The sequence below is a fragment of the Pipra filicauda genome, unplaced genomic scaffold (assembly GCF_003945595.2).
Source record: "Pipra filicauda isolate LSUMZ 115617 unplaced genomic scaffold, ASM394559v2 scaffold379_size694699_pilon, whole genome shotgun sequence".
Taxonomy (NCBI): Eukaryota; Metazoa; Chordata; class Aves; order Passeriformes; family Pipridae; genus Pipra; species Pipra filicauda.
The window spans coordinates 152709-169322 of record NW_024104508.1 but is presented as its reverse complement, the minus strand read 5'-3'; the positions used below and the strand labels follow the sequence as shown (position 1 = coordinate 169322).

At 40.8% G+C, this 16614-nt stretch overlaps 1 protein-coding gene across 4 annotated transcripts in view; it reads left to right on the top strand.

The window, feature by feature from the left end:
• RARB (retinoic acid receptor beta) overlaps positions 1-16614 on the top strand; it is a 325063-nt gene that overhangs the window by 269597 nt on the left and 38852 nt on the right. For all 4 annotated transcript variants that reach the window (XM_039384807.1, XM_039384808.1, XM_027722018.2 and 1 more), the window contains one exon: positions 8570-8711. In XM_039384807.1, coding sequence (XP_039240741.1) covers positions 8570-8711 — 142 coding nt within the window. The remainder of the gene's footprint in view (positions 1-8569; positions 8712-16614) is intronic.

Here is a 16614-nt window from a genome sequence, read left to right as displayed (position 1 = left end):
TCAGCTGGGGAGGGAGCAGGGAACAGCTGGCTGTGCAGACAAACTGTGCGGATCTCTCTGCTAGTGCGAGGGGAATTGCACTTCAGCCAGCTTGTAGGCATGCATAAATATTTGTGGCATAGTTTGCGTTATTATTTCAGCTGAGCTGTAAACATTCAGTTGCTGATAGCGGGTTAGAAACTAACGCCTCTATAAATTTCAGATGGTGCAGAAATGCAGGGATTTTTGTATTGCCTGGCAGTTAAATAAAGTCCCTGTGCCTTTTTGGATAAATAACCCTGGAGCCAAGTTTGTGCGGGAACTCTGCAAGCCTTTGTGAGGAAGGCTGGGAGGGGAAGAGGAGGAGGATACAAAGCCTGCCTGTGAGGGGAATTTCCGTGGAGCATGCACACACCTTCTTTCTCCCATGTAGGTTTGTGTTTGAGCTTGCCCTTTCCTCTTTGCGTGTTTCCATCTCTGCCAGCAGCTAAAAGGAGACGTTAATTTGAGGGACTGCTACAAGTAATTGCAGCATGGTAATTGCGTAGCTAACATGAGTCTTTTCCTTGTCCTGCCTGCTGCAGGAATCTGCATGTCACTGCACGGGCATAGCTTGGTGGGGATTTTTTGTTTGTTTTTACTAGGAGGTCCACTACTTTGGTTAGAGTAGCTTTTGTTTGCTGTCTTTCTGTTGTAGTTCTGTGCAAAAAAATCCCGCATATGTCCTAGTAAAATTGTGACATTGTCTTTGGAAAATGGTTGCCCTGCTTCCACTGCCCGAAAACCCAACGGATAAAAACAAAGACACGAATTATAAGTGTAAACCAAAATCAGTCATACAGTTGAGGGATAACAATCTGGAAAGTCTTCCGTGATATTGTGATTCCATGCAGGAGGGCAGCTACATAAATGGTTTGGAAAAGTGTCATTCTTTACGAAGAAATACTGCACTTAATTAATTCTTGCTCCTGGGAGGTCAACCTGGGGCACTCATTATTGTCTTAATTGGTGGTATAAATCCTGAGGCACTGGAGGGGAAGAGAGGAAAAAACCGATGAGCAGTTAACAACATATAGCCTTTTGGATAAGTGCTAGCCAGTTGTACGACCATCCTAGTGACATTTTATGGTTTTATTGGGTTATAGGTCTGGTCCTTCACAAATTAGGTTAAAGGTAATTGATTTGCATAAACAAAAATATAGACAACAGCAAAATGCAATAATTCATTCCCGAGTTCTCCATTAAACTGTGTGAAATAACTCAGTGTGCTGCAACTCAGAAAAGTGCTTCTTTGATCTCCTGTTATTTGTATTAAATTGTGTTCATTACTCTTTCCATCTGGAGTTCCCTAGCAGGCCAAAAATCATCCTACAGACATGACTGAAAGGAAGTTAACTGTAACTTTTTAATTATATACATTCCATCTCCTTTTTTTTTTTTTAATTTGAAGAAAGCAGATGGAAGCACATACCAGTGCCTTCCTCTCTGTTTAAATCACTGAAGTGGAGAAGCAGAAAATCTCAGCCGTTCTTTCCCCTCACATATTGTTTCAAGGTGATGACTGTTCTGTCTGGAGACTTTGACATGTTTGCTAAAAAGGTCAGGAGTTCAGTGAAAATCGAAATTGTGGAAAAATCCGTGTGTAGTTGTAGGGATGCCGTGGTACCCTCGCCGGAAGAATCTGGTTGCTGCAGATTTGTAGCCGATGGATCACATCTCCCCTGTTTTGTTGTTAGCTGCCTTTCTGCCAGCTGGCCAGCAGAAGTGTTTCAAACTCCCTGGAAAAAAAAGAAAATCAATGGTTGGTTTGGGGCATGATTTTGACGTTAGACCAAGGTTTGTGGAATCAGAAGATATGTTGGCATGGGGCTTCATAAAAAGTGGTGTTTGTTTCCAGCCTCAGTAGTGACTAATAGCTAATCAGCATTAGTAGCCCCATGAATAACTTTTTTCAAGCTCTGTCATCAGAATTTTTTTTCTTGCCCTCTGAAGCCTGCAAGACCTTTTTCACCTTAGAAACTATTAGGATTTATCAAGCATGGCCTGCCCTGTCTTTGCTGGAGAATTTTTTGCAGTTGCAGAAGAACATCCCCATTGTGGTAGCTTAGAGAGGAGTGACATCTGCCTTATTTGACTATCCACGTCCCTTGGGCCCTTTTCTCTCTTTAAGAAATGAGAAAACCCTGAAACATTTCAAACTTTTCCATTTGTATAACAATAATGAAAAGATAATAAACCTTTTTGACCCCATAGTGGGTTGCTCTTAGGTCCACAGGTCTGTATTTCTGTATGCAAGCTGCTTATTTTTATAAAGTGTTTTGAATTCTGTCAATTAAAAAGAATAAAGATCACTGCCACACTGGTTTCAATAGCAAATTTGGGTTTCTTTGGCCATGGAATCTTATGGCTGCTCTCCATGTGCAGAATAAATGACTAGATGAGCAGAAATGTGGATGGCAAGCAGAGAGTTTCTGCTGGAAATATGAGCAGTGACAGATAAATCCAGAGCCCTACCCAGGGTGGGCTGGAGCCCAGCTCCTCCTCTGCTGCCTGGCTGGCATCTCTAGGTGCTCTCTACAGGCTATTGGCATTTAACAGCATTTATTCATTTGTTTTTGCAAAGATCTGCCTATCCCGCCCTGACGTACATCATCAGCACAATTTCCCTGCTTTCTGGCAGTGAGCCTTCCTTTACTTATTGTTGTAGCTGCTTCCATTTTGTGCCAGGGGTGGTTTCCAGCCAAAATGTCAGACAATTAATTTGTTTATTCTGTAAGCCGTGACTTCCAAAGTGTGATAGACAGTGCAGACATCCTGGAAAAGTGCTGTGCAACTGGGAATAAGTTCATTTTGAGCTTCCTTTTAGATAGCTGCTTTGGTAGCTTTCATTACTTGTGGGCTGCAGCCGTTTTGCAGTTTGTTTTGCCTGTATGGTATCCCTGAACAGTGTATGCTGGATTTTATGTCCTTCGTAAGCTTTTCTGTGCAACTCCACTTGTGAGTTTGCATGTTAGCGTGGCCTTTCAGAGCAAATATTCCTGATTAACAACTAAAAGCTGTGTGTCTCTGCCCTAATGACTGCTGGTCCTACCAGGACTTTGTGAGGAATGTTTTTTTTGTTCCTTGACTCCTGCTACCAGTTAATAAAAGTACTGCAAACCACATTCAGTTCGTGAAGGTACCTGGGCAGTTCCCAAGTCACAGAAGAAAGTAGTTTTGTGCAGATGCCATCACTGAGAGATACCTTAAATGTCTGTTGATGCTCTAGAGAGAGTAGGAATGGGGTCTTTACCTTGTCTAAATACATTTTACAGGATTAGCAAGGATTGAGGATAGCTTGAATGATTAAAATAGAAAGACTGAAAAGAGGCTATGCATCACAGATTTCTTGTGTAAAAAAAGGTACATATTTGTCCAGCCCCTATTTCAGAATAAAGTTAATGGCAAAGGTTTCGAGTATGTGGTAGGCTGGATTTTCTTTTCGGTTGGTATTGGTATTACTGGTATTTGTCTTTCCTTTCAGAGCTCAGCCAGAGTTTATAAATGGCTGATAAACTGTACCATAGAAAAGTCCTTCCTGCCCCTTTGTTTCTTTTATGATAAAGTAGCCGTAGGCTTCACTCAGAAGCTTATTTTGCAAATTTACCAAAGAATGGCCTCTAAATCTGCAGGAGTCATAGCTGGCTGCCTGTATTTGGGGGTAATCAAAGCTGAACCAGATGAACTGAGCAGGCTGTTCAAACAGATTGAGCTTGCAATAGCCCTTCTCTGCTGATTACTTTGTCCCTGGCTTGCGGTGCAAGTTTTCAGCTTGTAAGCCCACTACGCCTGCAAATAAGATTTGGCATGCCCTGTGCTGGCAAAATATTTTTAAGACATTGTTGAGATCAAATGATCCATCTCTTCATGCAATGTGCATAACTTGGGCTCTAAATCATCTGCCTTGCCAAAATCAACTGGACAGTGAAGGAGAGGGAGTTGTATAGATTCCCCATGAGATATGTAAGGCTAGCAATTCATGCTAACAAATCCATAAGACTTCATAAGCTTAAACACTTTACCTTATCTTGAGGGCTCATCCTTGATGAGGTCTTTTGTATTCAGATAGCCAGTGGCATAATAGCATTCAAAATATTACTGAAATAGTTAATATTCTCTATAGGCATCTGTGTCTATATACGTGTCCTGTACTGAGCTCTCAAAGTTTGGTGCACTTACAGGCAAATGCTACAAAAGTGGTGAGTGGGATGAGGTGTTTTTTTCAGCACTGTGTTGAAGTTAGATTGACTAAATAGATTATTTACTTCTAAGCAATAGATGTAGGAAACGGTGTTTATTTGCTGCTTGATACATACGTATGGTTTCACATATCACTCTCTGCTTTCAGTGGGGCAGATAAGATATCAACACAATTAAAAGTGAAAAATAATCTGTCTGCTCTGCCACTGGTGGATGCTCAGAGAACACACGCTGATACAATAGATTTCTGAATAATTTATACTCAGCATTTTTTCCTTGCACTCGGTAAATGAGGATGCCTAATGTGGCATGGTCAGAGTGATACTCTATCTGTCATCCATTAAGATAACAAGATTGGTGAGCCTGGGAGGAGCATGGCGTGGTACACAGAAAAGATGAGATTACAAATTGAAATATTTGTCCAAAATGTTCAGTGGAAAGGATACTGATAAAAGCAGCTGAGAAAAACAGAATTAATTCAGAAGTGTGATTTCCACAAAGCTTTGTCTTTGCTAAAATAAAAACACAAGATCCATGTTCCTTTCAAAAGCTGTGGATAAAAGGAATATCGGAGCAAATCACTGTTCCCGATAGGCCTTCAGTGGCTTCCTCTACTCTAAATTCAAGTGCTTTGTAGGTGCTATCAAAAACAATTATGTATGACAGTACGTATGTATGACAGTAATGCTTTATGTCTCACAAAATGGGATTTTTGTTTATATTCATAGGGCATTTTAAATTACAAAGAAAGAATCATTCATGATTGTTTTTGGCACAGGAGTGTCTCATCTCCCATCACAGGGTGTTAATTTGGACAGGATGCTAAAATATTTGCATAAAAAATGGCTCATGTAAATATTCAGCCAAACAGATTTGTTTCAAGGTAAATGTATCATAGTATGTAGTAGATTGTTTTCCAAGAGCCAGTAGGCAGCAGAAGTTGATTAATTTATAAGCTGTGGAGTTTTGCTGTCTCTGAAGTTTCTGACAACTTCTTCAGGGCAGGTCACGTTTGGATTTTCTTGATTTTTGAAGAAATTGTTGGGGTGGTGAGATCAAATGAGAAGCACTTGACAAAAAGCACTTGGAGGAGAACTTAGGCTTGCTTCTAATTTTGCTATTTTTAGTGAAAAGACCAGTGTTATACCTGTGCTATTTGGAACCCAGCCTTGACATGGTTTAAATGTACTTTTCTGTTTAACTGGGCAGCAAACACCCGCTCTGTCCATCTCTGTGTCCTGTGGGGTTTTCTTTCGCTGCAGAGCTGCAGGCAAGGTCCAAACCCCTGCAGAGGGAAAGACAGGACAGTCTTTGTGTTTTTCAGCCCAGATTCAGGAAATGTTTCTGAGCATGACCCTGCTTGCAGTGCCACCCAAAACTTGTGGCTGCAGGGCACCAGGCATATGGAGTCGTGCGGGGAAACTGAGCCCCAGCACCCAGCAAATGCTTCTCACTCTCTGGTGCCTGAATTCCTGTATCTCCCCCAGGATGGCTTTGGTTTGGTGTTTGCCTGCAAAGGTATTTATAATCTGGGCATTTTTCTTAGTGTCTGTCCAGAGGAAAATTTAAAAATCAAATCTTTCTGGTGACATATTGCTGAGGTTTAAAAATGAGTTTACCACAAATCTTAATAGGAATAGTATCCCAGTGTTGTCCTGGGGATACTTGGGAATGGGCACTAATATACTGTCAAGAACCATGTCCTTAGTTTTGAGCAGGACCATGTTACATCTTTTTTCACCTGAATATTTTATGCAAACAAGTTCATTTTCCTTCTGTTCCTTGAATAACTCCAGGAAGAAAGTCAAATACAGGTGTCAAAAAGTAATTTGTAAAACAACAGTCCAAGCTTAGACAATTAATATCCTCGTCTGTATCTTTCATTCTGTGGAAGGCATTGCCTGGGGAGGTTAGGCTGTTGAGGAAACTGTCTTCATTTTAACCTGGAGATCTGCTTTTTCCAAAATTGTTCTTCTTAAGCCTTTTATATTAATAATGAGCTCATGAATGCTTTATACTTGCTGTCTGCAGAAGCTGGATTGTGGTTTTCTTTTGGGCTGTGTGGTCAACTTTATATGGTAAGGACTGAGGCAACCTCCTCTGCTTTCCTTCCTGATGGGCTGTAATTGAACCCTGGCTTATAAGGATGCAGAACCTGTATCTAAATATCAGAACAACTGGTCGATCAGCCATTAGCTACCCGTTATATTTTGGTGAAGTACAGACACATTTGGAGAAAGCTGTTTCTTCTTTTACCAGTATTGAGTGACTTGTTCATTTGGGCCATTTTATTTCCTATCCTGTCAAGCTGGTGGTAGGAGAGTGATTCCATCGGTGGCTGTGGGTGTTAATTCCCCTGCAGCACTGGATTAAGCTGGGGTGGCTGCCCTGGAAGCTACCAGTCTTGGCTTCCCTCAGATCTTTCCAGCTACAAAGTAGTGATTGAATAAGCTATAGAGAGACCCTTGAACCAGCACTGGTCACACTTTCTGGCTGTTGAATTAAACCAAAATAGATGCCACAGACTCCTCAGTGTCATATTAGCATCATCAGCAATTACCACAGAGCTGGGCATCACAGTTAGGGAAATATCAAAGCAAGAAAGGAATAAGTGAATATTACCATAGATTTTCTTCTTGGCAAGTAAACAAATGTACACACATGCTTGCCATACTTGCCATTGCAAAGATTCAAGCAGTGGTAGTGATCAGAAGGGTGGAATATAAAATAGCGGTGTTATGGATAACTTAAAAGGTTTTAATTGTCTAAACAAATAACTTTAAATTATTCTTCTGTGTCCAGTAGCTTAAGGAAAAGAAGCATAAAGTTTTTATTTACCTTTTTGATGGTAGTATGAAATATCTCCTAAATCAGAGGAGCTAACCTCAGGATGAGGCTTGTCTGTGCAAGAGCTGCAGAAAACTTTTGCCAGGGGTTATGTGATTAAGGAGGCATTTTTTAGTTCTGAGTGAATCTGAGGTATTTTCATAACATTAGCATCTATAGCATGTTGGCTGTGCAAGGAATTTATGACCAGCCCTTACTGCCTGCCCTACCACTCCCTGATCATGTAGCCAGAAACTCTCCCAGTTAACTCCGACTGATAGGGGTTTTGGCTTTTGAACTACTTGCATATCTCGGTGAGCATTTCTAGTAGAGCCAATTCTATAGCTTACCATGATCGCATCTTTAGACAAATGCATTGTGGGCACAGAGCTATCGTCTGCGGCATCAAGTTTACGGCTTTCCTGTAGGGTGTAAACATGTGGCTGGATGAAGAGTTTTAACCTCTCAAGCCCTCCAACAAATATTAAATTGCTAACTATTCTTCCATAATGCTGCGATGTTGACTGAAATTTGACCCTGGTGCTTGCTGAAACGATTTTGAAAATCTGAGTGAGAAGGTTAAATAGTGCTGTCAAATTTCCAAATGTCTGTTGCAGAAATCTTTCACTGAGTATCTGTGGGTTGAGCTCTAAAATGCTTAAAGTAATCCTCTTTTTTTTCTTCATTATTATATGATATTATCTAAAGCTTGGGATTTAGTGCAGATAAAGAAATTAACTTGGGGTTTGCCTTTTTTCTGTGCCACCTAACCTTACCATTTATGGCTGTTTTTTTCTTTTTCACTTGTTGGAGGAGGAATCCAATGAAATGCTGTTCCTTAAGTACAAACCAGACCTCTAGGTTTCTTTAATTTCTGTTCAAAATCATTGTAATTACTTGATTATTTTCACAGCTGTATCTGAGTAAGAAAAAAAGTGCTGTAATTGGCAGCTTTTACAAGTTCACAACTCAATAACCTGATGCTGGAACTCTTCCACCTGCAGAAGCCTCATTAATTGCTGTAGGAGTTTCAGCAGTTAGAGAAACCTGGGTTTCAAATTATTTCTCTTTTGACATGTAGCCTTCGAACTAGAGAATCTCTGCAGTAACAAAATACACAGGACCTTTAGGCTGAGGGAGTCTATTGGTTATTGGATGAGTGTTTGACTTTCAAGTGGATCTGTTAGGAAGGCTCTTTACCCAACTCATTAATTACAATCATACGTCCAAACCATTTTTATTTGAGCTTTTTTGTAAAATCTAGGACTTAATTTCCTGAATGCTCTTACTAATTCTTATTTATTTTGGCCTTAGGTTGCATTGTATAATTAGTTTTTATTTAAGAGATGAGTCGCATGTTGCAAGAAATAGTACTAAATTATAATAAGACTGAGTCTTTAAAGATGCCATACTCCAGTCATAACTTCCAATTTATTTTTGTTATTTTAAGGCAACATTACTACCTGTCTCTAAGGGTCATTGGAAGCTCAAAAGTTTACTTGATTTCTTTTTTCCTTAATTTCAGGGCTTTTTCCGCAGGAGTATCCAGAAGAACATGGTTTACACATGTCACAGAGATAAAAACTGTGTTATCAATAAAGTTACCAGAAATCGCTGCCAGTACTGCAGACTACAGAAGTGCTTTGAAGTGGGAATGTCCAAAGAATGTAAGTTGTCTTCAGAAACAATTTATTGTTTGTCATGTCCTATGTATATGTGGCAGTCCTAAGGGAAAAAATTATTATGCAATTACGTGATTGAAGCCAGTATCTACATTCATAGGTCAAGAAAGGAGTATGAATTTGGTACACAGCTTTAGACCTGTACTTTATAAACTTCTAAGTCCTTAACCAGTTAAGACCATTTAGTGCAACACACTGCTTGTGAGGCACGGCCACCCCGTGTGAGTGCGAGAATGCCAAGTGGGTAGTTTTGCCAGGTTTTCTGAAAGAACAAACCCACAGGTACTTGCTTTAAGATTGGATCTTATCTCCCATCTGCTCTAGAAATGGCTTTCTGTGACAAGGGTGTAAGGGGATAAGTAGTGGCTTCTTAAGCTTGGTTTCAGTCCTTCCTCTGCCCGGCAGACTGGCTTGAGGCTTTGCTGGGCTTGGGGTCAGCCCAGGCTGTCACTTCACAAGGGCTTCCCACTGCAGCAGCCAGCAGCCAGCAGCCTGCTTCAGCCCTACACCTTCTCTCTCACACCAGTGCAGATGCTTGTGCCAGAGGGCTCCCTTTTAGCGGTAGCACCAATCTGTGCCATTTTACAAAACTGATGGTATAATGGCCTCGAGCCTTCTGTTTTTGCTGCCTGGACCCTCGCTGAAAGGTGAAAGGAGCCGGCAAATCCTCTTCTAAACCTGCAAAGCCAGTAAACCTGACTATGCAAAAGTACTGCCAAGCATACCAAAAACCTAAGGGATTTTCCTCTCCTTTCTTTTCTAGAAATCTCTGGTTTGCCCTTTAAATTAACATTTTAAAGTATTCTTGTAGAAATATGTGATTTTTCTCTTTTTCCAGTTTATTGATATCTGCGTCAAGCCTGAAAATATAGCTAAAAAAGCCTTTCTCAAATCCCTATGGAGTAATGTTTCTGAAACTTTCTCATTTTTTATGGGATTGATTGCAGTAGCAAAAAAGTCTTTGATGTAGTGATTTGTTGAATTGTTGAGGGTTTTGACCTCTGTCAGTGATGTTCCTGATCTCAGTAGGTCAATTCCAATAATAAACACTACAGAAATTTGCAGTGTGTGCATAAGAGAGGAGGAAAAATCGCCCAACACCACTTTTTAACTTTAATTTATCCACAAGAGCGATTTTTAAGACCAAAGGAAAAGAAAATTGACAATGATTAGACATTTATATCTGAACTGCAATTCAAACCAGTTCTCATCTTCAGCATTTTGTCTTTTTGAATTATGTGGGACATCCCAGTAGTTCCATTCTCCATACTTGAGAAGGAGCCAAAGCAGTCCTAAAGTCACACTTGTCCCTCCTCATTGTGTACTATTTCTCTCTCCCACCGTCTCTTTCTTCTCAGAAAAAGAATGTTGAAAAGTGGAGAAAGAACCAGATATATCTCTAGAGACTTTGTGCTGTCTTTCCTGCTCCTTTTCATGGAAACCTGAAATTGTGGTTTTTGAAAAGTTTCAAGCTACTGGGGGAGGAGGTCTTGGGATTTTCATTATTTCACTATCCTTGTTGGGTTTTCTAGTTTTCTTGTGTGCCTGAAGTGCAGTTTATCTATACTTAGGTATAGATCTACTGGAGTGGAAACCATGATGGGAGTAAAAGAGAAGGTAGGCTAAAAACAAAGATGAAAGAGGGAATGAGGAGGATTTGATTGATAGGTATTTGACTGCATATGTATCTGTGCACATGAAGCTTTTTTCTTTGATTAAAAACAGTGTGATGCAGTTTGGAAGAGAAGAAAAAGCACTTTCCTCACCTGAGGGCTTGTTGGTCGAGTTCTTAAGGATTTTATTGCTGACGTGGAATAGTAATCTTATTAAATGCTGTAACGTCACATTGGAGTAGGTTTTGGAAATATCAGCAGTATTTTTAACATGTTAACCAAAGTTACTTTGGATAAACTATAAAGGCTCACTGCCTTTTAGGCGATGGATTGTTTTCTCCCATAGGGTAGCTGGAGCTTTGCCAGCAAGAATTAAGGTTTTGCTCTGCCTGTTTCCTGGGGTGAACTGAGTGAAACTGCCCTTTGGCAATTGCCTTTATCTCAAACCACTACAGGCACTGAAATGGGGATAGCGGGTTGGAGGGGGAACAGAGAATCCTAGGGAGAAGTGAGGGATGTCCTCTGGCTGCATTTCTGTAGAAAGCATTTGCAAAGGAACAGAGAAATTATTTTAAATGTCATCAGTTTGAATGCAGTGTGTCTTGTCTTCTGGGTTTAAGAACTAAGTCTGAAGTGATTCTGTGTCATCCCTTCATAAACAGGAGCTTTTAATCTCTTAAGAGATTGGAAAAACTATTTTTTTATCTGACCTTCTTTCATACATATCTCTAGATTTCAACTCCATTTCTTTAGAAGTTTATGTAAACAAAGACACATCTGTCACTCGGCTTTTTCTTACCAGATATAGGTCTTTCTTTTCCCCCCAGTGCATTATTCACATTTTGTTTTTCTATCTTCTTACCATTCTGTTACCTTGTAATGTGAAAGCCATGAACAAAGGACAGAAAAAAGTATCAGAGAAATCTCACAGGGCAATAAGCCTACAATGCTCAAACCAGTCCCAAATGGGGAAAATAATCGAGGTGGGCACCTGCAAATAGGAACCCCAAGGTCTGTTCACAGGAGCTAGGGAGGAGTAAATGCTGATTTTCAGTATACAATCTGTGTTTAAAAGCTACAGTCCTGTGTTTATTTGTTCTGCCTTTAAAGGGCATTCAAAAGTACTTGCATATGCAACTTCCTTTGAGCTTAATGAGCCTTCCACCAAACATCAGAGAAGAGATGGGAACTGGGTGCCTACCCAGTGTGATAAGTAGAGTTTTAAGAGTGGGGGTACAGTGTTTTGAAAGAGAAGAGCTACTGAGCATTTCTTGTATGCTTTTATCTTGTTTCAGAGAATGAAGTGAGATGATGAAGGAATGCACCGAATTTGCATTTCTTTATAGGTTGTTTTGTTCGTGTAGGGGGAAAAAAGTTATCTTGGACCCCTTGTTACTCCCCAGATCTGATCAAGAGAGGTCAATAACAAGACTGCCTTCAGGGCAGGAGTGTAGCTATTTGCCTTGTGATAATATCTGTGAGACCTGCTGAAACTGGATCCCACTAGTGTAGGGACTGGCTTTCATTGTATAGTTCCTGTTGCAAAAAGTTTGTGCTCCAAACAGACAAGACAAAGGGTGTGAGGGGAAACGACTTAGTGATGACTGCCTTATCTTCCTACAACAGGGCAAAACACAGCTTGAAATAAAGCCCTGTTGTCTCTCATCAGATACCCTTCCTTCAGAAACTCCTGAGCTGTCTCTGCAACCTGAGCTGCACCTCTCGGTGTCATGGCCTGGAGTCAGCCCATCCACCAGCACCACATCAGGTTTGGGGACTGCTGTATGGCTGTCCCACCTCAGTTCCTGTGTGCGTTCTTAGGGGTATGTAGGTCCACCTGAGGCTCTTGTCCCCACTCCAGACCACTTCTGTCCTTCTTACTCTTCCAGCCCCTTAATTTTTTAAATAACCAAGTAGAGACAAATGGTGATCACATAGGATTCTTTTTTTGCTGCTGCTGAAGTGAGAAGGCCACTAAGGCTGACAGTGGTTCATTATGTGATGGAGAGCCTTAGGAAACTAACCTTTGCCCTTCTATTACGTGATCTCTAAGCTGATGTTGGAGCACCATCCTTGGCCTGACCCCAGGTGTCAGCAAGCAGCTCACTGTTGCCTGGATGCGTGGACCTCGGTGCTCAGGAGCTGGTGAGGGGTCATACATACGGCACTGCCTCCTGCAATTAAGGGAGCACGCAGGAAGCTGGGCAAAACTCTCCAACACTAATGCTGGATTCTCGAGCAAGATGCTTTGTAAGGTGAAGCCTGCCCTTGAAGAAAACCTAAACTGATTTTTTTGTAGGTACGAGTGGGAAGAAAAGGGAGTTTCCTTTTGCCATAACTGCCCAGCTTAACCCAGCAGCTCTTCCATCCTCTTTCATAAAATTTGCAGGCTACAGGGACTGTCACTGTACTTGATGATCTTTGGGATCCCATCAGACACAACTCAGCCCACATAGCAGGGTGCAGTGCAGAGAAGCCCTCTATACTGGCATAAACGTTGCCTGCAGTGAGCTCTAATAAAGCAAAATTATGTTTATAAAGGTACAGAATTGTTCCAGATTGCTTCAGTGCACTGAAGCAATGTTCACATTTGTAAATCTGCTTACAATTAACCTCTCTGGAGGGAGAGCAGGAGGAAGGGAGGGAATGCAGGGAAATTATCATGAAGAGGAGAGAATCCAGTTTCTGTGCTTTGTATTTGTTTTTGTTTTTTTAAACTCACACAGAAGTGTCTGTTACTCCTTGTCACAGGCTTAAGTCTTATAATATATAAATGTTCATGCTTCTTAGAACATATGATCACATTCTGCTACTGAACAATAGAATGAATGGATTTACTTATTTTCATTCTGGTTTAAATTGGCAACCAGGAAACATCGACTTGAAGAACTGTCATGTTTGTATTTTATATTTTTATTTAATTTTTTTTCAGACTCCTTAGGGAAGCATGATTCCATCCTCAATGAGTGGCTAAGTGGAGGGCTAGTCTGCATAGTTGCATTTGAGACATTCATGCAGATTTCACTGATGTAGTTTTAAAGCAAATTAATTAGAATGCATGAAATCTTTATTTAGATGCTTTTAGTCAGAACTGAACTGGTTTATTTTTATTCTTTTTAGCCAGCAGGAAGCACTGGATTTAGGAATTGTTTCTGCTTTGCTACAGTTAGATTTTTAACTGTATGCCTAAATACCACACAGTGGCTGGGGGCTTTCTCAGAAATTCCAGTGCAGTTGCCTCACCTGTTAACTTGCCTTGCTTTCTCAAGGGGTAGGAGCTAAATATCAGAGTGGAAATCACAAACCCCTGAATTCTGTTCTGGGACTAATTCCTCTCTCTAAATGCTATGAGCTGATTAGACCGTCATTCCTAACTTGAGAGGTGAAAATGGTGGTTTTTTTACAGGGACTGGGAGACCATGTATTGCAAGTGCTTTGAAGGTAGAAAGATGTAAACTATAAAAAATACTAATTAAATTAAGGATTTAAGTATACAGATAGTGGGGAAACTGTGTCCCAGCCATAGAGATCGCATTTTTTTCCTTTTGTTCATTAAAGTTGGATTGATTTGGAGATTTTTTTCAGTTGCTGATCAGATAGGAAAGGTTGTATTTATTTTTTTCAGGCTGAGAAATTGGTAACTTTTAAAAGTTAATGCCAAACTTTCAATATCACTGGCAGGGAGACTTTTTTTAAGATGAGAGCAAAGCCAACGGGAAGGGTCTTCCTGCAACAAAACCTACAGTGCTCCAGTGTCAGCCTGTGCTCTGCCAGAGATAATGCAGACTTTGTTATGCTGGGTGGCTGAAAATGATCTATATACAATTAAAATTCTCTTGTAGAGAACTGAGTTCTACTTGTTGCACATTGTTTCCCATGGTTAAATAAGCATCTCTTGATTTTCATATCGGTTTGTTGTCTTCAAAGAAGCAGATCGGCTTTTCTTTTCTCCTTTTGGGGTCTGCCTCTTTTGTGTTTTAGCCTTTTCCCCGATTTTGCATAGCTTTCAGTTGCCAGCTTTAATGTTTAAAGGAGCAACTTAGATTGAATGTTATTATCCATAATTTACTCTATGTTCTGTGAAGATGGTTATGTAATAGCAGTAATTGCATCAGCTCACCTAATGAGCTTTCCCTCCAGTGCCATGTACAGCAGATTAATAGCCCATGAATTCATTTGCAGCTCGTTGTCTCTCAGAAAAGTATTTCAGGCAGCAATTAATAAACTGCTAAAGAAAATAACATAAAAAATGATTTTTTTTTTATTATGTTAACTCTCCAGCTGAACAATTTATTGGCACCTTTCATGATGCGGCTAAGTAAATTCTCTCCTAATTCCTCAAGCAGAGCGTGATTAGTGAACCCTGCTCAACTCAGGACTGTTTGGTAATTAGTCTGATCCTTATATCCTAAAATGTTGGGGAAAAGTATGTGCAGCATCTAAGGTTCTCTTTTTCTTCTGTTCCTTGCCTTTCAGGCATTACGCAAATAGCTATAACTTTAAACTGTAACACACTAGTGCTGCAATTTTTTTCCCCCTCATTCTTGCATAGAAAACCATAATTGTGTAAGCTGAGAATTGAAGACCTCGGCCAATAAACAACCCCTGGCACTGTTTCTGTGCTGCTTCTTGTGGGCTCCAGCATCCCATACCTCCCAAGTGGTGGGACAGAGCCCGGAGCTGACCAAGAAGGGTCAGGGGGCGCTGCTGCCCTGTGAAAGGTAAACCAGTGGTCAAATGCCACTGGAGAGGGAGATGCCAGGAGAAGAGCATGGAGAGGGAAGACAGAGCAGGGGAAGTCCCATGTTCAGCAGTGTGAAAGGGAATGAGGTGATTAAACCCGATGGGAGAAGAGCAGCAGTGAGATGCCAGGACTGTGAGCATCTCTGTAGGGAAAATGTCTGGGAAAAGAGGGAGACACTGGCACACATGACCAAACTTGCCAGGCTGCCCTAGAATTACTAGTTCCAAGCTGTTTGGTTTTGGGGGGGTTTTTTTGGTGGTGTTGGTGTTTTGGATTTTTTTTTTTAATTGAATGTCTTTATCAAGTTTTTAATGTTTTATTTAATTTCTTTTTCAAAAGAGACAGTTATCTTTGTGCTGCCACCACCCCTACTCCCCCCATCCAAAGGAAGCACTAAGGCTTGGCTTGGCTTTAAAAGTAGTAAAATATGTATTTTAAAACCTTTTCCCTCATTTTGGGCTCTTGAGGACTGAGTAAGCATAAAGGGAATTCCTTCAATAAGCTCATACAGAGATTGATTACATGTCCTCAGCTGGAAGTTACATTAAGACTTATCCACTAAGGTATAGCTACCGTGGTGAACTTTTCAACGCTCTCTGCTGTCTCTATGACAACACGGATCCTGGCAGAAGTTACCAAGGGCTCGTGTGCTCTCTGCAGCCTTTGCCTGCATCCATCAATCCTAGTCCTCAGTGTCTGTAAATGTGTGCCTTTCTTACGTTTTTGCTTAACAAGGTGTTTTATTAAATTTGTGACACTTCTAAAGTTATTATGCTAATCATTTGTACTGCAGTACCTGACTGTGCTCTGAAAGAGAAGTGCTGTAAGAAAGGATTTTCTGAATGGCTTTTAGTCTTGTCCTGTGGAAGAAATTCAGCTGAACAACACAGAGTCCTTGTGCAAGTAACTTTTCTTTCGTTATAGGTGAAACATGGAGATAACTGGAGCCAGCAAAAAGTGTAATGTACATACAGTCTGATTTCTGGTTATACCTGCAGCACACTCTGGAGAAGTGTGTGCTACTGTTCAGTACTCTAGCAAAGGCCTCAGACCTTATTGAACTCTTCCTTGTTTTAAGGGAGCACATGTTGTCAGAGCCCATGGTGTGGCTAAGACCTGTCTGTTGGTGCTTGCAGCTCAGGGTTCTGTGGCGGTCCTGCCATGTGCCACTTCCTCTGGAGATCCATCTCTTCCTTGAGGACAGTTGGCACTGAGACAGGTCTAATTTTAATTTTTCACACCTTTAGGGTGTTTTAGGGATCATCACGTGCTTTCTTCTGTCAGTTTCCAAGTAAAAGGCATTTTAGGCAGATATCTCTTACAAAACCACTTCTCAACATGGACCTGGTTCTTTCCATGGCCTTTTTCTGTTATTTCTTGTTCCCCACTTCGGTTTATAGCATTATTCCAGATTGTACATGTGGAGACACTGGCTCTATGCATTTGTGTTGCCATTGCAGGTAGCCTTTACCTCTTCTTGAGTTTAGTATTCCAACGGCTTTCATGGCAAAGAAAACCCTGGGTTAGCCTT